General features: G+C 33.2%; 1 protein-coding gene across 2 annotated transcripts; it reads right to left on the minus strand.

The window, feature by feature from the left end:
• LOC106061341 (centromere protein J-like) lies at positions 1–27,219 on the minus strand. Of its 2 annotated transcripts, none has more exons than XM_013219430.2 (24): positions 27,025–27,219; positions 24,246–24,348; positions 23,602–23,805; positions 22,898–23,070; positions 21,750–22,061; positions 21,045–21,293; positions 20,131–20,358; positions 19,753–19,854; positions 18,484–18,801; positions 17,861–18,139; positions 16,980–17,099; positions 14,940–15,906; positions 13,755–13,858; positions 12,555–12,713; positions 11,281–11,384; positions 9,985–10,078; positions 8,972–9,196; positions 8,698–8,770; positions 7,551–7,770; positions 6,614–6,776; positions 6,101–6,241; positions 5,105–5,178; positions 3,966–4,161; positions 1–3,386 (listed from the first exon to the last, which is right to left on the minus strand). In XM_013219430.2, exons 2-24 carry the CDS (start codon positions 24,277–24,279, stop codon positions 3,252–3,254), a joined length of 4,674 nt encoding a protein of 1,557 aa, XP_013074884.2. In that variant the 5' UTR covers positions 24,280–24,348; positions 27,025–27,219; the 3' UTR covers positions 1–3,251. The 2 variants fall into 2 exon arrangements, with proteins under 2 accessions (XP_013074884.2, XP_055862533.1); XM_056006558.1 differs by lacking the exon at positions 27,025–27,219 and adding an exon at positions 26,794–26,835.
• Between the last annotated feature and the right edge of the window lie 596 nt (positions 27,220–27,815).

The following is a 27,815-nucleotide window of genomic DNA, read 5'->3' on the forward strand; positions in this document are numbered from 1 at the left end:
TGAAATATTTATAGTTTTGATTTATTAAAAAAAAACATTTTAAAAATTACATGAAAAAGCAATGTGACTCAAAAAAATAGAAAACAATAGATCTAAAATGTACGATTCATAAAGACTTTGATCAGTGCTCAAATCTAGAGTTTAGTGATTATTATATAAAGCAGGGATCTCCAAAATTTTAGACACAGCAGGCCAAATGTTTTATGCTTAAGTTAATATTAGGCGCCGTGGCTGAGCAGTAATGCGAATGGCTTCTGAACTGGGTCCTGGGATTTTTAATTTCGGGATCTTTGGGCGCCTCTAAGTCCACCCAGCTCTAATGGGTACCTGACATTAGTTGGGGGAAAGTAAAGGCGGTTGGTCGTTGTGCTGGCTACATGACACCCTTGTTAAATGTAGGCCACAGAAAAAGATTACCTTTACATCATCTGAAAGGGGAACTACTTTTATTTGAATGTTGAAAGTGTTAAATAAATAAATTTCATTTGACTAAGTTTGTTCATAAATGTGATAAAAAGCATAACATATTAAGTGGCTGGTAATGCAGCTGTATGTCAACCATACAAGAGTACAAGTTAACTTGCCTAAATATGATCACAGTTTGTTCACATCAAATAGTCACTATCCACTACAAGTGTACTGTTTGAGCTTGTAAACTTGTTGCTATAACCAGAACCTGAACCAATAGACCTGGCAACATTCTATGCATACACAATGTACTAGTATAGATCTTTCTTTTTCTTCTAGTTTTGTCTAGAAATGTACAATAATCATGGATATACAGTATAATTAATTTTCCTTAATCAGGACAGAGATAATGTTTTTGGATTTGATTTAATAATGCATAATTAGTAAAAAGTATTTTTTTTTACAAAGAAATATTCTATTAGAACAAAGATGACAATATAATGAAGACAATGCCTTATTATTATTATACTATTTGCTTTTTTTTGTTCTATAAATGTTTCAGACGTTCAATCAGACATGCAGAGTATTACTTTCTAGCTTGAGGAGGGCAGGGGATAGCAGTGGAGTAAGACTATCTTGATAACAGTCCAAACAGGCAGACATTTCTCATAGGGACTAGAGGCCACATGACTGTTGTAAGCCACTCTGATGAGCAGTTGGAAGAATCCTGCATATAATTCTATTAATACTTAGTTAAAAATATAAACACCAATACATTACTCATTACATATGTACACATTTTGGCCTCAGTATTGTAATGTATAGATGAAAAATAAGTTTATAAACTTTGTCAACAAAAAGTTTAAGGCAAATTTTAAAATGTATGGCGCAATGTCATTTATGAGCTACCTGCAATTGTCAGCTATGAGATACCTTACGAGACAAAAATATTGAAGAGGTAAAAATATCAACAATGTAAATAAATATAAATTAATATAATGCTTCACAAGTGTGAGGCGCATCTTCTCAAAAAATAAAAAAAACAGGGGAGATGAGATGTCTCATCATAATCAGCACACTCAGAGAATGCACCATTCATGCATATTTGAATGATCGACATTAAGGCAGAATGAGGGAAAAAAAAAAGTCTTACATGCATGCACCTTTCAACCACTCCTACAACACAAATATTCTGACTTAAATAAAAAGAAATAAAAAAGATGATGTCTTCGGAGATTATATTAACAGAGAGCATTTCGTCATTCTCATTAATATAATGAGAAGTAAATAATTATGAAACAAATACAATTACATAAAATGTGAGGGTGGGCATTCAAAATGGATATAAAAATCTGGGGCAAGTATATTTTTAATAGTGGAGTCAGAAATAAAAATGTTTTATTTTTAAAGTCAAACTTCAATTGCAATTGCAAATTGCAACAAAAACTTTATAAAATATAGTTGAATAATTCAGATCATTAAAGCAAAGATGCTTTAAAAAAAATACCATGAGCTAATATATTGTGTTTTACATAAAAACTATTTAATATGCAGGGCTGCCGGTTGTCTAAACATCTGTTTGAATTATGCGCCTTACAATGTACAACATAAAAAGAGTAATAATATTTTGATGTCAAATATTTTGATAAATTTTGTTCAGATCTTTTTACAAGGTGAGAGAATCAGTTTGAAATCAAAATAAATATGCTGTGTGAACATTTCTCTATAATGACAAAAACTGTCAATATATGTTGAACAAATTTTGTCTCTAAAAACGTTAACTTATTTAATGCTGTTGATAAAGACTTGGCTGCCTTTAAATATATGTTAAATTATTTCATTTTTTTTATTCACAAGAGGTACCTTTTTGACATTGTTCAAACATAGCACACAGTGAAATATTCAAATTTACAAAATCAAGACTTTAAAAAAAAAAGTATGTACTTGAAGATGAGAGCTCCATTAAACATAAGATCGCTTACGAAAAAAAAAAAGTTGTCTGTGGTGTTTAGAGTTGTGTTCTGGATGTCATATTCCATTTCTCATAGAATTCTCCAACTTCCTGTCAACTGAAGAAACAATTTTTAACCATCCACAAAAAAACTCAAAAAGTGACAAGTACAGGTGAGGAGGGAGAAAAATGCTTGAGTTGTCAACTTCCTCAATTTTTTTTTCTATATTTTTTTTTCTTGTTCATTTTGATTGAACATCCAACATGATTTAAGGTGTGTTGCACATCTACCTAGACTATTGAACTGAATTGATTTGTGTGGGATGTTCATTTTTCTCATTAGTAACTTTTTTTGTTCAAAGGAAGGATGCTCCTAGCATTTTGTTATTACAAGGAACAAGTTATTTAGTAAAATCACAATTGTCTGTACAACATGATGACCTACTGCCATGAGGCATTGCTTCAACATTATCCTGTCATGAGTGTTGATACTAAAGTAGAGAGGACAACCACCTTTCTCATTCTCATGTACACTAAATGCCCTAACACAGAAAACAGGGGGCATCAACCTACTCATCTCTACATCTCTGTGCCAAAGCCAATAGTCCAGTTGCTTTTAAATGGGCACCTTTAGCATTCCCCTACATTGATTTGTTCTGTCCCCAATCACTTCAGATGTTCTTAATTACAAAAAAAAAAAATGTATTTTGAGTGATTACAAAATAAATAAAACTAATTAATTACAGTAACAAGAAGGTCAATAAAAAAGTAACTTGGTCACTTATCTACAACTTATTGACCCACACTGCCAAAGACTATTTTATAATTTATGATTGACAGCATCACACATTCCAAAGTTACACACTCAAGAACATACACACATTTCATTTTATCATCTGTACACAATTTGGTCCATGATGACTGTGCCTGACTTGTCTCTCAGACGAACCCTTCCATTGGGGAATCTGGTTTCATGTCTGCCATCAGCATACACAGTCTTAATAATACCATCAGGAAATTCTCTTCTCTGTTCAAAACATCAATTATATTTTTTATTAAACATAAGCCATTTCAAATAAACATCATGAATGAGAAGCATATTTGTATATTTATTTGATAACAACAAAATTTCTTCTTAAAAAAAAAAAAAGTTGAATATTACATCAAATACCTTACATATTGTTTCATAGTGTTCCCTCAATACTAAGACTGCTTTATTGATCCTTATGGAAATTTATTGTGATTACAAGGACTCTTTTCTCATATAATGAACAGACACAACATAAGGAGTTCATTCTGCAACTACACACATGCATCTTGGTCCTTTCCATGATTCCTGATTAACGAGTGGTGTTGATATAGTCTGACCAAATAAGGAACTAACGAGTTTTTGTACCGCTCTGTTCTTGTCTTGATTGACAGCAGTCGCCCACTTCACAACGACTTGGTGCAGTTATGATGGAGCAGGTGGCTGTTGTCTTCCAAGATTTTTCCGATTTTTTTCCCAATTTCTTTTCCTGATTTTTCTTGTTGTGCAATGTTATGTGTCCTTTCGACAAAGATTTGTGTCAAAGCCAAAAAAAAACAAACAAACAAAAAAACTAGCCTGAAATTCAGCTGTATGAATCTCTCTGTCTCCACTGGGATACTCCACTGTTCTTTCACCTTTAGTGTTGTACTGCATAACTGTGCCATTGGTCAGAATGACCTCCTGACCTCCGTCTGGGAAAAGATACTTCACATCCTTGGAAGGGAAGATGATCTCAACTGTACCGTCAGGATATCTCTTCTCAGTCTGACCACTGAAACAAACATTTTATGGTAACACATCAGCACTATGCAGGACATGCAAAAATGAAACAAGGTTATATTCTAACTAGATAATGTTATAAATAGGAGGTCGTTCTACACTAAGTGGGTCGTGAATTGCACAAAGTAGGTCATGTGTGCACCTATAAGGATCAGAAGTTTTATATCATTGCAATAACTTCATTAGTTTTTAATGAATAAGAAAGACTTATTTTCTGATTACTTCCATGCTGTTGAAGTAAGATTAAGGGGCGCGGTGGCTGAGTGGTTAAGCGTTCGGCTTCCGAATCTGGGGTCATGAGTTCGAATCTGTGTGAAGACTGGGATTTTGAATTTTGGGATTTTTAGGGAGCTCCTGAGTCCACCCAACTCTAATGGGTACATGACTTTAGTTAGGGAAAGTAAAGCCGCTTGGTCCTTGTGCTGGCCACATAACACCCTGCTTGTTAACCGATGGCCATAGAAACAGATGACTTTAACATCATCTGCCTCATGGATCTCAAGTTCTGAAAGGGGAAACTTTACTTTTTTTTTACTTCCATGCACTAATGCATGAAAATCTGTACTAGGTTTTAGCTTGTTTATTTACAAAGATATAATGTTGATTTTTTTTTATTCATTGTGTAACATAACTGTATATAACTTTAATAGTGTGGACAATTTACAAGTGATTTGTTTTGAATTGCTGTAGATTAATTTTTTATTATATGATTACAAATTCTAAATACAATGCTAAAGTAATTTATTCTGGCATATCTCAATCTTTTCTGGCTAGATCCAATTAACAAGGAAATCTGGCCCTACTGTTATGACAAGCAAGAGTATTTGCCAGTTAAGGTTAATGAGAATGTAGATAAAAAAAAAAGGTGTATCTACTATCACAAGTCAGTAATGGATAAACACTGTTAGCACTGGCCTGGCCAGAGAGTGACTCACTTTTTAAACTCAAATGTTTCCAGGCCATCAGAGTATGTTGTCTGCAGTATCTCAGCTTCAGCAAAAATGTACACCTGACAAGGGGAGATAATAATACTTAGCGCAAAGGGAGATAACACTACTTTTTTAAAATTATGTCATTAAAAGTAAAATAACTTAGTAAATATAAAAAAAAGAAAGATAAATGCTACTGGAATGAAAAAGAAACTTATGAGACAGAGAGCATCCTACAACTAAATAAGAAGAAGAACCAAGTCACAGATTTCCTATTTAGTAACTTGTTTTGAGTACATTGTGATTTAGACATAACTCATATACACTTGTTTCAATTTATCTACCGAAGAGTAGAATCTAATTAAAATGAAATATCTAGAATGGAATCAAATATTACATATAAAGATATATGAGAAAGTGGTACTTTAGATCCACAGTTATTAATGAAAAGAAGAGAAAATCTGCTCTATCAGAAAGCAATAAGATTTCAAACTGAAATTAGTACATGTAGAGATTGCAGCATAGTCTGCCTCTTCAGAATTAGTCCACAGCAAATTTGCTATAACCCAAGTACAAGAAGCCAACACTAGGAAATCTTCTGGAACTATCTATTTTCAAGTGAGAGGAAGCTATATACTGCTCTATACAAAATGTTTATGAAAGTCTATTATTGAACATAAGAAATATAATTCAAAAATATCTGTAATATTTCTGCATTCTTTCTTGGATAACTTGCCCTTCAGACAAGATAAGAAATTACATAATTATTTCTATTAACTGTAATCTTTTTTTTTTTTTAATTTCTCAGGGATTTTAAAGTTTATTATTAATACTAAGTTCAAGTCCTTATTTACAATGGTAACACCTGCTAGAAAAAAATTACATAGTAACAAGAATATCAACGATTATTTTTTATTTATTTTACTTTTAAAATCTTAAAAAAACCATACATTTCTCATTCCCTCAACTTGAATGCTTTTGTCATTTAAGTCCCACACTTACCACTCTATGATCTGGAAAAATCTGGCGAATATCTCCATTGGCCAGTCTGCAGATTATAGTTTGTCCATCTGCTGAGATTTCCTTGACAGTGCCATTGGGAAAATGAATTTCTTTAGCACCTGTTTTGTAAGTCTTCTCAACCTATAAATAGAAAGCAAGCATGCACTCAAGTAAAATAATTAAAAGATAAAAGAGTGTACACAAAAGAATAATCCCCCCAAAATTGTTTTGGTATAATTACCCAATTAGTGAACTCATGTTAAAAACACCCAAGTTTCTGACAACTTTACATAAGTACCTAACTGACTGGTATCTATATCAAACATGTTTCAGTTGTCTACATTCAGCTTTTTGCTCTTTATAAAAATGTTTTTTACAGAACCAACGGTATTATGGTAAAAGTTTTGCATGAAATGTCAACTTCCTTGACCATACTTTGTTCTGGAACCACTAGGTCCTATATATGAATAGTGAATATGACATAAGTGTAGTTGAAACTTTAGGAATGAATACCTTGCCCTCTGGGTGGCGGCTCTCTTTAAAAGCTGTCACATCTCCCTTGTCCACTACAGCTTTCTCCATGGCAATCATGGCTGCAGACCTAGCACCGGATGAGGGCCCAGAATAATTTTGGGCACCAGGCATGCTGGATGATTGAGTGCAGCTAGGCAGAGTGCTAGAAGAAAACAGATATGTTTGATTCATACGATGCAATGAAGACATGATAAAAATATAATGAGTTGATAAAAACTACATACATTCATATGAAAATGACAAACAAAATGAAGGAACAAGCAAATCAATAAAAAAAAAAATTTTCTCACAGAACAAAATTTGTATAATAGTAGACATAAAAAAATTGAAGATTAAACTAAACTCTATGTGTAAAAGATTATTTTAACTTAACAAAAAGCTTTTCATAATCAAATTTTCTATTTTGAATAGTTTGTATCTAACAATAATGAGGATTTTCATATTAAATAATAAGTACAGCAACAGTAATCTCGTGGCTAAGGGGAAGATCAAGAAAGATTTTGAAATCAATAAAGAATTAACAATGTCAAGAATGCTGTATTGAAAGATCACTATTGCCAATTAAATAATGAAAAATTACTTTGCCCTACAAGCAAAAGATCTTAAAAATGTTAAAAAAACTGCAGAAAATAAGGTTTTAAAATCTATTGCTTTTCAATACTTCAGTATTCAGTAAACAGGACACAACAAAATACTTTTTTATTATTGGATTTGTCTCTAGTTATGATAATCTATCAGACAAGGAATTCATTTGACATTAGCCATTTAAAAAGTTTCACATGGAAACTAATAAAAACTGCCATTCCCATTGAGTTGCAGGTCTCTAATAAAAAAATGTTTGTTACAATTTAGATCTAACTTATTTGTTCTAACATCATGAAATATCAAAGTGTAAGTCCAATCAAAATGAGCTCACTTGTCCATCATAACAGGGACTGATGTCTTCTGGGTCTGCATGGTGTCTGCTGCCATGTTGACCTGCTGTGCACTTTGTACCTTAGGCTCAGAGCTGGGAGCAGGACTGTTGGAAGAGGATTGACTGCTGGAGTTAACAAGAAGTTTCTTTTTGTTACCAGCCAGACTTGGAACAGCAGTTGAGGATGTGCTTGAAGATTTGGAGGAGGAAGTCTGGGCAACTGAAATGAATTAGTTATTCACATTATACAATACTTAAAGATTTTGTAATTAAGCATGTGTAAAAAAAAAAAAAAATTAAGTTCCCTTTTCAGACCTTGTAGTCTATAGGGCAGATGATGTAAAGGTCTGTTAGCCTACGGTTAACGAGGGTGTCATGTGGCCAGCACAAGGATCAACTGCCGTTACTTTTCCCCAACTATTGTCAGGTACCCATTAGAGTTGGGTGGACTCAGGGGCGCCTGAAGATCCCAATATTAAAAATCTCAGTCTTCACCATGGACCCCAGTACGAAAGCCAAGCGCTTTACCACTCAGCCACCACCCCTCATAATTTAGTATGTGTACTTAACTGTATTTATTATCTATGGTGACAACATTTTTTATACTTTCTCCATATTGTCTCTGTTAATTGTCTAAAAACTTATGCTGCAATAAATCAATCCATTTGTATAAATTCAAAGCAAACAGTGTTTCAATGCCCTCCTGGAAATTGAAGTCCTTAGGCCCATTCATTAAAAATTCACTTGCTTTAGTTAATGATGTCCCAACAAACTACCTGACCCAACTAAAGTTGGAAATTTGAAGGAATACCTACATTATTAAATCCTGAGGCTTAAAAATATTGATTTCTATTAAAATTCAAATTTTAGGATGTTGATTGAAACAAAAATTGCTATAAAACTTGACCACCAGTTTGATACTTTTCAAATAAATATATTAAAATATATAAGATTTTGTGCAAAAAAGTACAAAAAAAAAAAACAGCAATAATTGATGTTTTTACAAACAAGTCTTTTTTTTAATTTTTAAAGGATTATGTCAACATTTTTTTATTACATAATTTAAAATGTAAAAAAAAAAACATTCAAATGAAGCCTTACTGCTCACCAATGCTTAACCTGACAACAGTGACAGACATTCACTAACCTTGTCCACTAGTTTCTTTGTTACGTCCTGTCTCTCTGGTTGGTGTGCTGCTCCTTGGTGATGGGCTGACAGACTGTGAGAGAGAGCAAGACATTATTTCACAAGCAGTGTATAAAACTATTTTATCTGGTAGAAGTTGATATTTTTGAAGATAAATGATCTATATATTTTTTTTTTTACTTTATACTGGTCACTCTGAACGGATGACAATGAAATTAGACAAAGGACTCGACAAAAAAAAATCCAAGAGCTAAATATAAACACCAATGTTTACCTTCCCAAAGTCCCCAGTACCAGCTTTTCCATTGGTCTGAGCCTGGCTGACTTTGGCATTACTCTGTGATGTCATCCATTCCAATCTCTTCTTCTCCAGAATACGAATTTCTTCTTTCACTTCCCCATTCTCAAGTTCCAGCTCAGCTATCCTGTTCTTCAGTCTTGCTGTGCTAGAGTTCCATCTGCTCTCTTTACGTTTCAACTCATCCTGCAGTTCTTGAAGCTATAAAAAGAATTTAAACATTTGTAAAAAAAAAACAACAACAAAGTTACATTAATGTATGGTGGAAACTACAGGGTGGCCAAGATGAAAGATCCCTGCTGTTTACCATTTTTATTTGTGGGGTAATTGAAAGGGAAAAGTGTTAAGTAACAATATGCATACAATTGAAGAGTTCAAAATGAACATTCACAAAATATAATTGCAGACAATACACCAAATGAACAATCAAAAGTTTTCCAAAACAGGCTGAGAATTGCTAATTTGTGTGTTGAAGTTCACGGTGCACACTTTCAACACATCCTGGGATCTATGAAATGCTTCAAAATGTTGTTATTAATTATACTCTTAAAATAAGAATTCTACTAAAGCATAATTTAGATTTGGTACTAGTAATCCTGAAATCAAAGCAGGCCTCATGGCCACAGTCTCTAAGCATGAAAGTAAGGAAGATAAGACAATGTTTTTTCTGTATTATTCAATAAATGTTTGAAACCCGTGAGTTACCAAGACAATAAAATAAAATCTTAAAAAAAAATTATCAAACAAATAATTTAAATTAGAATATTTCAAAACCTATCACTCTTATTTATTCCACAGTACAAATTGCATTTGGGCATCTGTGTCTTCAGTATGACAAATAATTAATGAATCCCCTTTTAGTTTCTTTTTCTTATTCTTTACATATATTAGGCAATCATATTTTAAGATCCTCATATTACAAATATTAATGAGAAAATAATGAAGTGAAAGAAAATAGATTAAAAAAAAAAGTTTTTCTGTTCTCTGACCTGATTACGAAGCATTTCAATCTCCTCTCTGTCTCTCTTGTCTGGCATGGATCTGATTTTACTTTGATAATTGTCAAACAATTTTCTTTCTCTTCTGAACAGTAAAACAAAAACAAATTGACTGAATGAAGCATCTAGAAATAAAAGCGACTAATGTCATAGAAAAATAAATCAGTTTCAGTTGGATGTTGTTCAACAAGAACTGGATAAATAACAAAGTTCCATCTAAGTGGAGTGGAAGTATTATTGCTAATGTGACCACACAAGCTGTATCCACTGAAGGACATAAGTGAATGTTCCCTTATATTTTCTCAGTATTTGAGAAACTTTTTGCAACATCTAAACACCTGCACTACTTTTAGATGAGTGCAGTAGTGCAGCCATTATAATGTCATGTTTTGTAACATTAAAAATTACAATAATTCTCAAAAGGAAAGTAATTATTCTTTATTTTTGAAAATGTTCTTAAAACATGTTTGGGCAGCTTGTTCCTGGGCTTATCATTGAGACAAATGTACTTGATAAGACATTCTCTGAGCATATCATCTAAAAGCTCCATCAGGACTAATTCCAAGAACAGGAACTGAACATTGTGCATGGTGTGAGGGAAGGATGTACATGGTGTGAGGGAAGGATGTGCATGGTGTGAGGGAAGGATGCCTTTTATGGATACTCAATGTATACTCTAGCAACAATCAATCAAGGTCCTCAATATGGTATTCCAGTGATGCACAAAATACGGCCCGTGGGCCGGACGTGCTTCCATCCGGCCCGCCAAAACGTCGGCACACAATATAGAAAATCCCCCCTCATCCCCCCAAAAAAATGTTGAAAATGTATCTTTACCTACGTTAGAATCCTCATTTTTATTCTAATGGATTTAGAATCTACTAGGAAACGTGAACGGATCTTTACATTTTGTAGAACATGATACCATTGCTAACCAACATGTTTCTTTTTATAAAGAAAGTGTGGCTGTTTTAAAAAAACAACAAGAATAGCAAAAATATAAACAGAACTTGCTCCATTTTTTAAAGTGTAAAGAGAATATGCAGATATCCGAATAGTTCAATGTAAGTACCAGATACTCTGGTTTGAAATAAAATAGTTTCAGGCCGATTCATTGATTTTTTGTATCTTTTCCATCATGTGGCAAAACAAGCGGGGATGCCCTTCTTTTTCATTACTTAGGAAGACTTGCACAAATAATGACATTGATAAGTGTAATGTTTAGATGGTCTCATGATCTCTGAATATTTTATAAATAAATGTTTGAAACAAATTGAATTTACTAACTTGATTTTTTTCATTTCCTCAGCTTTAAAGTCTTCCAACCTTTTTAACTCCATCTCCTTTTCCTTCTGGAAAGTATCTATTTCTTGTTTTAGTTTGGCCAGGCCCTGTAACAAAATAAAAAGGTACATGCTACTAAAAATTAGAAAATACAATCAGAAAAAAAATGAACATGAAACTCTAACAAATTGTATTCATGTGATAGATTGTTTTATATCTTAGTATTAACAATGAAATTTAAAAAAAAAAAAAATCATTTAGACAGAAGTAAATGTTATAAGTCAAATTAAAGTTTGTCTAGACCTAGAGGTCTATGGGATAGATGTAAAGTTGATCTGTTTTTGTGGTTAATGACTATTGCTGTTGTTATCAGCTCAGCACCAAAATTTACCACTAAACTTTCTTCAGCATCAAATGGAGCTGGTTAAAACTCTTAAAAAAACTCCTAGCCTTTAACAAGAACCTAAGCTAAGCTAACTAAGTTTGATCAATCATCCATCATCTGTATAAAATATTGTACTCTACTGAATCTAACACATGTCCTATAACCTGCATCCAATATTTAGGATACTTAGGGGCTTGCCAAAAAGTAATGCAGCATAAAAGTAGAGGCAACTTTGAATTAAATTCCTTTGGTAATGAAAAAGAAAAAAAAACAACCTTTGAACTCATGAGAAAACCTACTCAGTGTCACTATAGCTTCTCTTCCATTACAAATGATGTTAACATCTGAAACAAGTTTGGTTTTCTTTTCCATTGAGACACATCTACACTGAATTATCTTAAACACCATTTCAAACATTGTCAGAGCAGTACTAAGAGATGGAATACAGAATACAGTTAGCAGCTGTGGGGCATCCATTAATTGAGGAGTTTTGGGCTTTAGGACATGAATATAAGCAGGGGTAAGTTAACTTAAGCTGCAGCCTACATACATTTTTCTGGACCTTCAAAATATAAAAAGGATGTGACTTAGAATCAAAAGAATACAATATATTGACCTATACAATATAAACATTTCTATTAACTCTATATCTCTGTAATTATTATTTCCACGTTCTGACAGAATTGTTCATTTTTCACATCAGTACATTCTACCCTATTATGATTAAGCTTCAATAACATTTTTGTTTGTAATCTGAAAACGTTACTTTTTGGTATAGATTCATAAGAGAATACATGCTCCTTTTATATAGCACAAGTTTTACTTTCTAAAACCCAAAAAATTGATTTCATTTAATGGGTAGAGTTATGTGTTACAGCTAGTCAGCACCAACCTCTTCCCTTTCTCTTCGCAGTTTGTCAAGATTGGCATTCTCTGATCTAAATCTTTCAATTTCCACTTCCAGCTCCTTCAGTTTTTCTCTGAGAATTCTGGACTGGACTCCATCAGACTGCACTGGCTGTGTTGAGGCCAACTGCAAGACCTCTTGGTTCTAATAAGAAAAAATATGTAAATATAAATCTAAAACTAAAGTTATTAGAACTTAGGACTATCCATAAAAATTAAGCAGTTCACTGAGAATTGAAAATATGTATGTTTATAGTTCAAAGTTCTAAATTCCATTTTAGAAGTGAGATTGGTCTTGACCAATGCTGAAGAATTATAAGTTTGCTCTTTTATATTACATTATATGGACAATTACTTAGATTCACAAGATTAAGGATGTGTGCAGTGTTTCACATTACTATGAAAAGCCCCATTTCCAACTGGCATATTTTTGCAGATCTCGTGCAGACAAAGCGATTGCCCGCCGACAATATATTTAAGTTTTCTTTTTGTCTTTTAAGCCTGTCTTCAATAAGGGCTTTTCTTTGGGTCTCAATGTGAGTCCCATGGATCCTGTGTCCAACTGTCTCTACTTTCCACTATGCCAGTGAGGGCAAAATGGTGCCTGAGGTAATCTATATACTGCTTACAGGGGACACCTCTGTTACGTGAACTCTTTTAAGCTCTCCAAAGATCATCTTTGGCATGGGGTCGCCGCCCATGCGGTTAGGGATAAGTGTCAGACCCAGCGAAGCTGTCAATATATTTTTTAAAAATACTAGAAATGAAAGACCAAACCAGATATTAGGGTCCTTGTTTATCATTTTATACAATCAGTTGAGTTACATGGCTGTCAGTTTATTGTAACAAAATATTTTATGTACATAGCTATTGTTGAAACATTTTAAATTCAATCTGTGGATAAAGTTTCATAATCATTCCAAATAAATATTTTCTTTTTTTTTTTCAGTGTATTATTAAATGGACTCACATGTGTGTTGTGTGGGAGATAATAGTAACTCAAGTAATACAAATATACAACTCAAAGAAAAAAAACTACATTATGCAGATATAGCTTTGACATTAAATACTTTGTCTCATTCAAGAGATGACCCAAAGCCTAAATCTGCATTGTATGAGTTAGTAAACAAAAGCATAGAATGGAATTACTTTCTCATTGGTTAAAAAAAACAAACAACAACCTAACCTTTTCTTCCTGAGCGCTTGGTTTGGGTTTTAACTTGGGGAAAAGTCTGGAGACTAGCTTTGATGTAGGTGGCGTGGACGGAACTGGAACTGACGTGGTCAAAGCTGATGAAACGTTCAAGTGAAAAATTAAAACCTAGGCTTTTGTAAACATACCATAAACAGAAGACAGGGGCATATGTGGGAGAAAAAAATCATGTAAAGACAGAACAGCACAAACATTTGCTGCTGAAAGATGCAGCTGATCATGGCATTTATTAAGTAACACATGTATTCAGGAATAATTGGCAATGGATTCTAAACCGTATTCTTTAAAAAAGTATAATATAAATAAAGTATAATCTTGCATATAATATTTCTAAAGTAAGAGATATATACAGAGAGAGAGAGAGAGAGAGAGAGAGAAATAATTCATAATTGCCTCTTAATAAACTTCCTAAATTGTATTTTTTTAAATAATTAATGAAAGTAAACTTCCTGTTTAGCTTTTTTTTTTTTTACAAAGCTTCTAACTAATCACTCTGTCTGTCTTGTAAAAAGTGTGTACTTGTTATTTCTCCCACACCCATTCTCAGAACAAGATGAAACTTAGCACAGTCATTCATTGGCATGAATCATTGAAAAAAAGTAACCAATTAGACAATTAATTACAGGTAATTCATTATTTTCTTGACTAGCAACAAGGGAAACTAATACTTCAGTATTCACATATTTGTTGGGTTTAGTTCCCTTAAATTATTGTTAACGATATTTGTCCCCACACATTCTCCCATCAAGTTGATACTTTAAACAATTATTTATTGTACCTAACAAAACGTGAATCATTAAACAAAAATGCTCAATTAGTCAATTAATTATTGGTAATTAATTATTTGTTTGATACTGAATAATGGAGATAACTTGTACACTATTGGTAGATATAGTTTTAAAGACAGAGTTCTTCCCCTTTAGATAAGCTCTGTTTTTTGTTTTTTTTTAATTTATATTTTGCTTGTTGGTGAAATCATTTTGAAATTATATGTCAATATGGAAGATTTGGATACCAAAAATGTGTACACCATATTGCTAAACACTGGAAAAAAATCTAAAAGAATTGAGAAAATATTAATGACACAGCCTTCAACATAAATATATAATATATAATGGTGAGGTTTCAAAAAAAAAAAAAAAAAAAAAGGCCACTAACGTTTGATGCATGTCGGCTCATCATCACAGCTGTCCTCAACCCATGATGACTCATCATCAAATCTCTTCACAGCGGGGCCACTTTGCTGTTCCAATGCTTTCCCTAAATGCTGAGCATCATTATCTCTGCCAGAGAGATGACTTTCTTCCTCACTCTCCTCAGATTCCTCATAGTGGTTGTAATCACTCAAGTCATCATCATCAGTATCTATCATCCCATAACGATGGCTGTCATAGGCTTTCTGACCAGCAGCTTTGGTTTTATCACCCAAGTCAACAGAACCAATCTGTGAACTTTTGCTTTCTGCGTTAGCATTAGAAAGTTCTTTGTTGCTGGTACTAAGAAACTGATTGGGAGGAGGGTTGATGGGTTGAAATGTAGGCTTAACCTGTTTTAATAAAGTTTGCTCTGATTGACTTTCCAAACTTGAAGGAGGAATTAATCTGAAGTCAGGACTAGCCTTGTCGAGGAGGAATCCTGTACTCAAATTGGGTTGAGATGAGGAAAGAGATGACCGAAGGCCATTACCAGAATCAGTGACAGCAGTGGATGTTAAAATACCAGCCTGCAAGGATAAAGCTTTCAGCATGGATAAGGTGTCTGTGGCATTGTTGTACCTAGAGGTCATGGGAGCAATCTTTCTAGTCATGACTTTAGAAGGTGACTGAGGGAGAGCTGTTGATTGGGATTCAACAATAACACCCAATGAGTGCAAATCGCTGGAATTCAATACAGTATTAAAATCTCTATTTATGTCGGGTAAATCAAGCTGATCCAATGACATCTTGGAAACAGACGATAAGCTCCCTTGTCCTTTCTGACAACTGTTATTCTTATTTTCTGTTTCCGTAGGATCAACATCTTCATCAGTGATCTCCCTCAAAGTGTCCTCGTCACTATCATTTCCTTCATGTCTCTCTAATGATTTCTTTTGTTCTGTCTTGGATTTGATTCTATTTATAGCCTCCTGTGTTGATACAAAAAAAAAATTAGGTTTAAGTTTGAGTTGAAACAAATCTCTTTTGAAATGTATAAAATGTTCTCATTCTAGTTACTGCTCTTGTCTATGGTGTTAAATCCAATAATTGTATGTACATGTTGCTAAACAGAAACAATGAGTGCATGTGGTGAGAGGTTCAGGTCTAGACTACTGAAGTAATAAAGATTTACACCAACTCAATAACTATAGAACATTTCTTTTTGTAATAGTATTAGTTGGAGTGGATATGTCATATGTACTATAATTATTATTTGTTTTGTTTGACATGTTTCAGGCAGGGTTTGAACCCAAGATCCATGGAAACAACAGACCAGAGTGTATACGACACAGCCAGGCAGTCCTACAAAGACATTATCTCTAGTAACCTACAAAATAATCTGCCTCGTCTCTTATAATTATTTCCTTCTAGTATATTGTTAATAATAGAATTGGGGATTTAGAGACTTGGTATTACTATGAAATACCTAATACAAATTAAATGATATTTATTCAGTCATCACAGCTAGTTAAAATACTAATAATAAAAATCTTTATTGTCTGTAAGGAAATTTGTCTTACAATTTGTGCATTACACCAAACAAAACATAACTATAAAAAAATAAAATGTGCATTCACACCAGACTCACTCATAATTTACATGTGAAAAGTTTATATCACATTGTTTCTATTTAATGATTTGATTGCCAGGAAAACAAAAGAATGTTTGTGTCTGTTTGTCTTTGCTATTGATGTCTCATTTCTCTTTTGTGATGGTGAAATCACAAAATCCTGGCCCAAAGGGTGATTTTTTATTCCTAGAATCTTTTTAGCTTTTTTTGTGTGATGTGAGCGTGATAAAACATAGCCAAGGCGTTTTTGCTAACATTAAAGAGGACAGTTTTCTCAATAATCGTAATCTTTGCTCCCTTTTTTTGCTGATTAAACCAAAAAAGAAAAGTATCTTAGTAAAACAGGTTTACTAAACACTAAGCAATGCCAGAATATGAAACATTATGTACCTTTTTTTCACAGCTACTAAAGAACATAATAGAAAAAATTACCTTCTGGCCTTGTTTGTCGTTATTCAATAACTTCTTTATGAGACTAGAGTTACTACAGAAACTGATGTTATCAACAGCATCCTCCAGGAGTTCAAACTCAGCCAGGCTGTCTAATTCTGTCTGTTTAGGTTAGAATAAAGATATATAACTTGTTAGAAATATAACTTAAAAAAATAATTCTTATTCATTGTAAATATAGCTGATAGACATTGACATAGATAATTAAAAAATGCACTTGGTATTTCATACTTGGTATGGTAACCCATGTTACTTCTTTTGGATTCTTTTGAAAATGGTAGAAAGTGGCACACTTATACACAACCAATGCAGAAAAGAAAGTAGAAAAGAAAGCCTCCCGTTTTCTTAGTATTCAATAACAACTAACAGGCCCAGTTTCACAACAATCTTACTATATTAAAATTAGGGACATGTTAAAATTAGGGACAGTCAATGCTGGAAGCACATTCAAACAAATGAGCTCAAATGTTACCAAGGAGACCAGTAAATGATAAATATTAAGAGTTGATCACAATTAAATGTTCACAAAAGAAATGTACAAGATAATGAATAATTGTGCAAAGTTTCAACTTGTTCTGAGAATGGAAAGTGTGAGATATGTGTACAAGATTTGTGACAGACAGACAGACAGATTGAGTTGATATAACATTTGTAAAATAAGCAGGTATGGATCTAAAGAAAGTACATTTTTTTTTGTCAAATAAAAAAAAAATCTGTTTAATGATTTGTTATAGATATATCCCAGTGAACTATGAAAAACAGGCTATTTTTTTCATCCCATCAGCTTTCTTCCTGACAACATAGAACAAATATAAAATGAGCATAAAATAAAAAAATATAGAAAGAAATAGGGTAATACTCACAGAGTCACCATCCCCATGAGTTGACCTTGACTCAAGCGAAGGTGAACGCCCAACATTGCTGAGTAAAGTTTGTCGAATCTGATTTATGTGATCCATTCCTGGGTTATGAAGTGTGGACACAGCCTCCCTGTTTCTGAGCTTCTGCTCCTCCACTTTGCGACTGGCTGCATTTCGGATCAAATCCAAGTTGGGAGAACAATCCTGTGAGAGGTAACCATTTTTGTTTTGCTGGATGTTACCTGATTTTAATCGTCCATCTTGCTGAGCATTTTTTGAGGCCTAAAAGATTACAGACAATTCAATTTCCAATTTCATTAAAAATAAAACATCAATATTCTTTTTTTTTTCTTGTTGCCATTTGAGCATTTTATAATTAAAGATTCATACAATATTATGTAAATAAATGAAGCCATTTGAGAGTAAATATTAAATATTTTTTCATAATACATTTCTGTAATCAATATACACATTCATAAATTAAAAATGCATTAATATAAAATATATGATTCCAACCTATTAAAAACAAATAATTACTAAAATCACAATTTTAAAAAAAATGTATTTAACATGTTTCCTAATTTAAAAAAAAAAAAGTTAAGAAATTGAAATATTTAAAAACTCACCAGAGAAACAACTTTCCTTTCAACAGCAGGGAGGCTAGATGTTGACTTAGAAAAGCTTTTCAGCCTTGACCCCACAGAAGTTTTCTTAATGCTCTCTTCACCCTCAGATGGTGGTACTGTGGGTTTCAAAGTATTCTGTTTCAGCTTTGAAGCTTCTGTCAACTTAAGAGAAGCGCTGGCTACTGCAGATTTAGATCCTGACTTGACCTTTGACACTTTCTTGGGTGGTCCTTTGAACCTAGAGATGCCCTCCCCCCTTTTAAGGAAGGACTTTTTCCTGTCAGTGATTTCTAAGTTAGTTATGTTTTCATCTCCATCCTGGAAGTATACAATTTCAAAAATAGGAGAGTTGGTGAAGTCTTAGTACTATTAAGTCTTAGGTCCTAATAGTCATAGATTCATTGATTATCAAGTTTACAGAATTTTCAGCAAGTTATATAACTTAATAATTAATTAAGATACTGAACTAAGCTCTTAATGTATTCAACAGTTAATTACCAGTGCTAGCATGCAAATAACCAACTGAAAGTTGGAAGAAGAAAATGACAAAAAAGAGAAAAATGAGTGATGATGAGTGCATGTATAAATTGTATATATCTATAATATTTTGCCCTCGAATGCACATCACTGATAAACAAGCAACTGATGGGAAATTTGGGTGAGGATTTTGAGTATTATTCAGACCAAAATATCTATAAGGCCTTGAAAAAGATATTAAAGTAAACAACTATGTAGGTCATAAACTTTCTAGCTAAAGGTAAAAAAGTATGGAGACAATAAAAGGAAAACAAAGCTAGCCATTGGAGGTCATTGTTCATTAGCTACTGATTGTAGGTATTTTCCCTGTGCTTCATTTTTTTAACAACATTATTTGTCAATCAAGTTATTATAGAATTAGTAGAAGTGATTTACATTAGATGTGAATGTGTTCATCGCTAGATTACTTTTTGTACTGACTTGAGTTTGAAAGTATTATTCAATGTTTTGAAATAGAGAAACCTCCAAACTTGCATTTGTTACATTGTTAGAAAGACAACACTACTCTCTCTGGCTCAGACTGTTGTTTATAGAATGTTAAGGAATTCACCAATCTTGAATAGTTGCTTGCCATTAGTTGAGAACACTAACAGCAGCAGGTCAATGATCTTGTCACATAGCATTCTTAATAAATCATTGACCACAGGAACAGGAGATTTTCTTCTAGTATAACTCACTTAGAAGCTGTCTAAACAGATCTAGTTTGCTGTACAGTATCATAAACAAGGTTACCTTTCCCTCTTCTTGTTTGAGCTTCTCCTCAAGAAGTTGTTCAAAAGATTTAGTGTCTCCAGCACCTTTGATTGGTCGATCATCAGGTTTTATCTTGCTGACCTGTAAATAAATCCACAACATTCAACCCAAAGCACAAGCATTTTATTTTTAGTTCAAATATTTTTTTTAAAAAAGTTTCTGAAAGCCTATTTCCTTTGAATCATCAATATTTTTTTTTTTTTTTAATTGTGCAAAATTTCATCTTGATCCAACATTGGGAGTTGGAGAAATAATGTGTACACATTTTTGTCCAGACCACAGACAGACAGAGTGAGTTGATATAAGCTTTGTAAAAATGATAAATGATAATTTAACAACACATATTCTTAGACCAACCTCTTGAGCTGTGACATTATGTTCTCCATACTCATTATCACTGTAGTCAACCTCATCATGCTCTTCATTCCAAAGGTCTTCTTCATTTTCCTCTGTTATCCTAGAAAATCTTCTTGGATCGCAATCATCATCCTCATCGCCATCATCATCATCATCATTGAAAGTGAATGCACGAGGAATGAAAGCAACATTCACTTCTGACTTGTGGATTGCTGCTGCTTCTGAAAGCTAAAGAAAGAAAACATATTTGAAGCTTCATGTGACTTGTTACAACAGCTTGCTGTAACTGAAAGAAAAGACACTTCATCATTTTCCCTCAGTTGCTCAATTGAGAAATGAAAAAAAAAAAAGACACTTTATCATTTAGCCCTGAGTTGTTAAATCAAAGAAGCACATTACAACTAGCTTTAATAGAATGTGATTGTTTAAAACAAACTATATTCTGGCAGATCAGCTTATTAACACCTTTTTTTTTACTTTACTAATAACAATAGCCTTTAAAGACCAAACTGGAGGTCTACAAAGTATGTGCCTTGAACGCACTTTTATTGTATGGAAACAGGTCTTAAACTATACATGCTAAGCTTAAGTGCAATCTCTCACATGACAAGACCAACACTGAGATACTTGTTCGAACAAGTATCCTCAACATTTTTACCATCCTCAGACAAAGTTGCCATGTCAAATGAATTTCTTATGTAATCATATATGGTCAATTTGGCATGTACACAAGGAACATTGGATGCCCTGACCTTTTTAACGTGACTGTAGTTAAATGGGGTACTAAACCAGTAGACTTAGATATTGACTATTGGAAAGACCTAGCCCTAGACCACATAATGTGGATAGAAGTGATGACAAGGCAAGCAGACATTAGTAAGATAACAACATTCATTCAAAACAGAGTATATTACTTTCAAGGCTTTGGGAGCGTCCTTCTGAGACAGCTGGGATGAGTGAGTCTGGTCTTTTGGTAATGGCCCTGACCCTAGAATCTGCGGTGCTGCTGGGTTTGGTGGTGGCTCTGGTTGTATAAAGTGAAGTTTCCTGGCCCATGATTGTTGACCTGGGCCAGGTAAAGTAGGAGAGGCAGACAACTCCACTTCATTAGTGGAGAGAATAGAAGACTCTGTCCTGGTCTTTCCTGGCAGAAATTTCAACATCTAAAGAAAATAAAAAAAACAACAACAAAGAAACTTTAATATATACTGTATTTAGTGCACAGAAATTCCATTGATAATCCACATTTTCATCACCTTTTTTTTTAAAACAATGTATTTAGAACCAATATTTTAACTATATAAGTAGAATGTTTTGAGTAAGCACCATGATCCTACATTTCCCTGTTCCTTGCAAGTGATCTAAAAAAAAAAATAAGCTGACTAACCAATAACCTATTCCTACATGACAATTTCCCTTAAAAATCCCCTCCCCTCCGCCCCCAACAAAAGTCTACTTTATTTTGATTACATGCAGTAATTTTCCTACTTCAAAACTTGTACTCTAATCACATTGTGTGACAATGCTGCTAATACAAACTAAATATTCATGTGGCATGATGAGATCTATAAATAATCTCTATACCTATCTCCATAATCTCTCTATCTATCTCATCGTACCTGCTGCAATATTCCTGCTGGGACTGTATTAAGGAGATGATCCAAGCCAGCTAGTTGGCTACCCAGAGTATCATTTCTCAAGTTGTCCATCGGCCGTGGAGGTGGGAGTATTAGGGGAACAAAGTTCTCACTTGTGTCTGACATCCAGTCAGGGATCTGAGGATTGTGGTCTTCTTTTAAGATATCAAGCTGGTCCTCTGTAGACCCTGGATTGCTGAACAGCTCTGAACTGGTGTACCGATCCTCATCATTAATGTTGTAGATCTTGCTGGGATCAATGTACATGACTGGCTTGGGAAGAGTTCCTTGGCTCTGGGGAAAAAAGTGACAATTATTTGAACAACCTGTGTCAGTTCATGACCAATACAGCTTTATATAACATAGGTACAGCTTTATATAACAACACATATACAGCTTGATATAACAACACAGATACAGCTTTATATAACAACACAGATACAGCTGTGAGTGACATGTCAGATGGTCTAGAAGTGATTTTTAATTTATAATTAGTTTTTGTGATTCCCTTTAATTTCTTTTAGAGGGGATGGTGGATGAGCAGTTAAGCACTTGGCTTCCGAACCTGGGTTCGAATCTTGATGAAGACTGGGATTTTGAATTTCGGTATTTTAGGGGTGCCCATCCAACTCTAATGGGTACCTAACAATAGTTGGGGAAAGTAAAGGTGATTGGTCATTGCATTGGCCATATGACACCCTGCTTGTTATCCGTTGGCCATGGAAACAAATGTCCTTAACATCATCTGTCCCATACAGCGCAAGGTCTGAAAGGTAAACGTTACTTTCTCTAGTTTTTTATTTCTTTTAGATTAATTCCGTTACATTTTCCAAATGTATTTTAATTATTTTTTCTTGCAAGAATTTGTTGTATTACTGACACTGAGAATATTGAAGCAAACATTTATTCAGAAAAGTCCTATACATCAATATGAATACTGTTATATAGGTCTATATATATATATTTTTTTTTTTCACAGTTATATATAACCATCAATGTTCCATATTATACTTAGTAATTACTTTGTTTAAAGATACAGATACACCCATTTATTTATTGTGTTTAATTATTTGTTTAGAACAAAAACATAGTTAATAGTTAGAGAACTCTTTCATAAAATGATACAATACTTTTAAAGTATCTTGCATGGAAGCCATTCCACTGTCTTCAGACACACCAGCTGTCTGCATGAGACTGGCATCTGTGGAATCCATCATGGTAACTGTAGATTCAGTAATGCGCTGCTGTTTGACAGGGGGAGTCAACACTGGAGATGTGTGACTGCCCATGTTGGGTCTGAGGACTAAAGATCAACAAACATTATGCAATGAAAATGTTCCGACTGAATTATTCATAACTGAGCAAGTAATAAGCTACTATTCACAATGGTGTAAATCTTAGTTGCTGCAGGCAGGTATTGATCGGAAGAGAGGAAGAGATAATTGTTGAGGTTCTGCCAAATTAGTGTTTAGGTAAGCTTATTTAATGCAACATAAATAGAATAGCAGCTAACTACATTTACCCAAAAGTAATCACAGAAGATCATTTACATAGGTACCCCTTACGATCTATAGGGCAGATGATGTTAAGATCATCTGTTTCTATGGCCGACTGTTAGCAAGGGTGCCATGTAGTCAAACAATTAACAATTAGAGTTGGGTGGACACAGGCGTCCTAAGAATCTTGAAATTCAAAATCTCAGTCTTCACCAAGATTTGAGCCCAAAACTTCTTGGTGCTTTACAACTCAGCCACTAAACCTCTATGGACACAGTGGTTCTCATATTATTGGAGACAAAAAACATTACAGTTCATGGAAAAAAAAAAGTGTTTACCTTGGCTCCATGAAGTCCCTCTCTGAGTAGCAATCAATGTCTGAACTTTGTTTTGCTCTTCCTGCCAAGCCTTTAACTGTTGCTGCTGCTGTAGCATGAGCTGTTCCTGTTGCTGCTGCTGCCATTGCCGCAGCTCTTTGAATCGCTGCAAAAGACGCTTTTGTTCAATGGCCTGATGCGCCTCCAGCAAGTCATAAGAGTTACCTTTGTGTTAAGGAAAACAATCAAATGTAAGCACAACATTTGTGGAGAAACAATGAATGGGGAAATTATTTACAAACAATACACTATAAAATCTCATTTTCAATTAAGTCTTGTCAAAAGCTAAGCAGAACAGCAAGTACAACATTATTACTCTTATTGTCCATACAAATAGCAAACCATCAAGTTTTTAAAAAATTGATTAATCATGAAAATCTTACTTTTCTTTACAATAAACGAGTATATGTATAGGATTAAAAAACAAACTTACTTTATCTTCCCCTAAGCTATATGAAACTAAAGCCTTAATTAAACAAACCTAAGCATAAACAATTAAATCTCTTTAATTTTTTAAAACATGTAAAAAAAAAATTAACCTATCCTTGAAATTAAATAGAAACTATTAAGCACTATGATTCATAGAAGAGTATTCCTTAACTTACTTGGTAAATTCAAATCAATTCCTGACTCATTCATATTCAGTGAAGCCTTTGGGTTCTCTTATTATGCCATCATGTTCTTCCATCAATTGTGGTCTCATCAAATCTAATTCAAGAGAATTCAAATATGATGTGATTGAAAGAATTTTTTTTTATTGAAGATGTTGGTGAAAAATTGCAAAATTTCTATAAACATTTTCATTTATTAATTATTGTGTAACTCAAGCAGTTAATATATATATATATTGTTATATATATATATATATATATATATATATATATATAAATCTTGATTTACATTAAATGTAATAATAATCATCAATAATCTATATCAAATCTAAATATATATTTTTAATAATATATATTTTATATATATATTCACACTATTCAATATTCAGACTATTCCTTTTTTTTTAAATTAGATCTATTGTCATTTGATTTCTGATATTAGCAAACACCCCATAATATTTGTTAAAATGAGCCGTTATTTTGAAAGCTACAACAAAACTAGTCTATTGTTTTTGTTCATGCTCCATTTCTTTATAGTTCAGACCCATTTACTTCATTTAGTTTTCCTCACTCTGAAAAACAGCGGTTTTACTTGGGTTCAAAGAGCACTGGTATGACTATGTCACAAAAAAGTACATCAACTATGTCTGGATCTGACTATAGTGTCACTATAGCCACTATAATATTCACTATAAAGTATAAATAGTATAAAACTATACTATGGTCAGTATAGTATCAAGTATAGATCTAGATTATTCTAGATCTAGAATCTAGACATACACATATGCTGTGAGTGTGACTATATAACAGTATACATAGACTCTACTACTCTATAGTTTATAATACTAGTATAGTATACTATTTGTTCTACTATTACTATTTAAAGTATTTTATTTTTATTATTATAATTATAGATATACTATTATTACTATATAGTATATCATTATTGAAAGTAGGAGTAATAATTTTAAATAAACTCTAGAATTAGCCTCACAAACCAAATCTATATAGAATTTTTAGACTATATTGACTATATGAATTCTAGATCTAGAATAGTTTATGCTATTCTGACACCTATAGGCCCAAATTTGAAAGTTTGACTTTGACAGCGCATTATTTTACAATGGTTCGACATCTATAGAAAAGAAAATGGAGTATCAAAATCTTCTTTAGTTAAAGGAGAATAAGGATGACTATTTATATTTGTACCCCTAACCTATATTAGTTATTATATTTAAGGTCAAAGAGGCCGTGTGTTTTCATTTAATTTGGACAAATTTGACCCACATTATTTGATTCTGGACAACATAATTTATTTTGGACAGTCTCTATATTTAGGCATCAATAAACTCAGATTTTAATTCTATATTAAAATAACTAAATTTTAAAATCCCCAGGCATAGCCCCTCACATGAAAACATTAAGATGTTTTCAAACTATGCATAAATACAAACACAAAAAATAAAAGTATGAACACACTTATTCTACCAAAATTAGGTCACTGGGATAGTGACTTCTACACAGACTTTTAGACTTATTTTATGTTTGCATGATTAGATGTGTGTTGAATGTTTGTGTTTTTTGTTTAAATTAATTTCAAATTTAATAAATTTCGAATACAGATGATCTTTTGTAGTATAGTACCGGTTAGGATAGCAATTCTTGCTTAAAAACTGAATCCTCTATTTTCTATATTCTCTCTATATAAATCTAGATCTATCTAGTAGCTCTAGATCTAAGCATTTAACTTCATTCAATGTACCAAGCTCACTCCAAACATTTGCCCATTTATTCTCTTTTAAAAAAACAACAACAAACGAACAGATATAATATTGATGTCCAAAACTGGCTGTCGGTAATAAATTTTGGTAAGAAAATCGTAATTTAATTCGGACACCCTATTAATTTAATTTTTTTATGGAATCAAACAACTTTGCTTATGAATCAAATAAATCCCCTCCAAAAACAGAATAAATATTGCCGGGTTCATTAGCATAGACTTAGCCAATCAAAAAATATAGTCTTAACCCTATGAAGAGGTAAAGTCATCCGGGTAACATAGGAAAAAACAACAACCTGACTAACAAATTTGAAATTCGTTTTTCTTACATAAAAAGACACCTAAATGGAAGGAAATTGGGCCAGAGGGGAGAGAGATTCGTTGGAAAATGGACAAGCACATTATACAGTGCGCTAGTTTTATAATAAATATTAAAATAATTATTTAGTGACCACAAAAACAGCAAATGTCCGAATTCATGTAATGTCCTAAATGATTTGATTTGATTTTTGGGACATCGGCACAATCTAGGCCATGTCGTGCCTGCAGTCCCTTAAGGCTAAGGACAACTCTCTATCAAAACTCTAAACTCTAAACAACAAGGGCCAGATTCTATACTAATCTATACTATACAGTCATATTCATAATATTCATAATCATATCATTAAAATTTGATTAAAATCAAGGTCTATTCACAGTTAAAATAGTAAAGGTAGTAAAAATAAATAAACTACTATAGATCTAATCACAAAACAGACTAACATTGTCATAGTCATTGCTATAGTACCATACTATAACTATACTATAGTATAATAATTATAATGTTGACGAGGAAAAATACAAGTTTCTACTTGTTTTATGTTTACTTTAACTTTTAAGTTACTTTAACATTAATTCACACAATTTCTAGACTGATGAAGATTAGACAAAGACTATAATGGTATTTAGTAGATTGAATAACATGTGATAGCGTTTAAAATAACACAAAGATACCTTTATTAACAATTTTCAACAAATAGCTCCATAATTTAGTTTGAGTTCAGCGGCTAGAAACGACATTTTGTTTACATCATTTAGCTTCCGGAAATCTTTTATCGCCTATTTTTTACTTCAAATTCAAACTATTCAAATTTAGCCGTAAATAAAAAGGTATGTTTTCTCTGTAAACCTTACGGAAGGTTCTTGCTTTGCTATTTACACTTTTAGGTATGGCTTCCTTCACTTCATCAGTTGCAGAATCATTAAGGATCATCTCATGGAAATGAGATGAAATCTGGGCATTCGCCATGGTCGGAACGATGACACCCACACAGCAGTCTCCCCCCCCCCCTTCTGCACGCAGCCAGCTGATGAAGGCCCTATATAAAGGAACGGCATTTGTCGATAAAGTTTGGGATCATCTGCCAGGTTGTAACAATAGGCATATAGTGTAATGCTGTGTGTTATATGTGTTTATACATAGGTTTAGGCCAGTTTAGGGTTTACAGGGCGTTAGTGTTAGGGTTTGGAAAAAAATTGCCCCCCCCCCCTTTCAAAAGTTCTGGATCCGCTAGTGATTCGAGGTCTGCCTTTGGGTCGCCTGCCTTTTGGTTTTTGTCGGTATCCAATTTTCGCTCCTCTGTTCTCTGACATTCTTTCAATGTGACCTGCCCAATATTGTCTGTTCTTTTTTTTTTTATTTATCACAATCGGTGGATCTTAATACAATTGATGCATCTCATGGTCAGTGTGAGCCCTCCCCCTGTTTCATCTTGTATAGACTTTCCTAAGAATTTTTCATTTCC

The sequence above is a fragment of the Biomphalaria glabrata genome, chromosome 12 (assembly GCF_947242115.1).
Source record: "Biomphalaria glabrata chromosome 12, xgBioGlab47.1, whole genome shotgun sequence".
Lineage (NCBI taxonomy): Eukaryota > Metazoa > Mollusca > Gastropoda > Planorbidae > Biomphalaria > Biomphalaria glabrata.

What these genes read in the sequence shown, in the direction of transcription:
- LOC106061341 (XM_013219430.2), bottom strand. Translation starts at nt 24,279, where the DNA reads ATGAATGAGTCAGGAATTGATTTGAATTTACCAA. An exon ending in CTCATGGGGATGGTGACTCT is followed by an intron (nt 17,100 to 17,860) that starts GTGAGTATTACC and finishes TAACCTAAACAG; the next exon opens with ACAGAATTAGACAGCCTGGC. An exon ending in CAAAGAAACTAGTGGACAAG is followed by an intron (nt 7,771 to 8,697) that starts GTTAGTGAATGT and finishes AATTCATTTCAG; the next exon opens with TTGCCCAGACTTCCTCCTCC.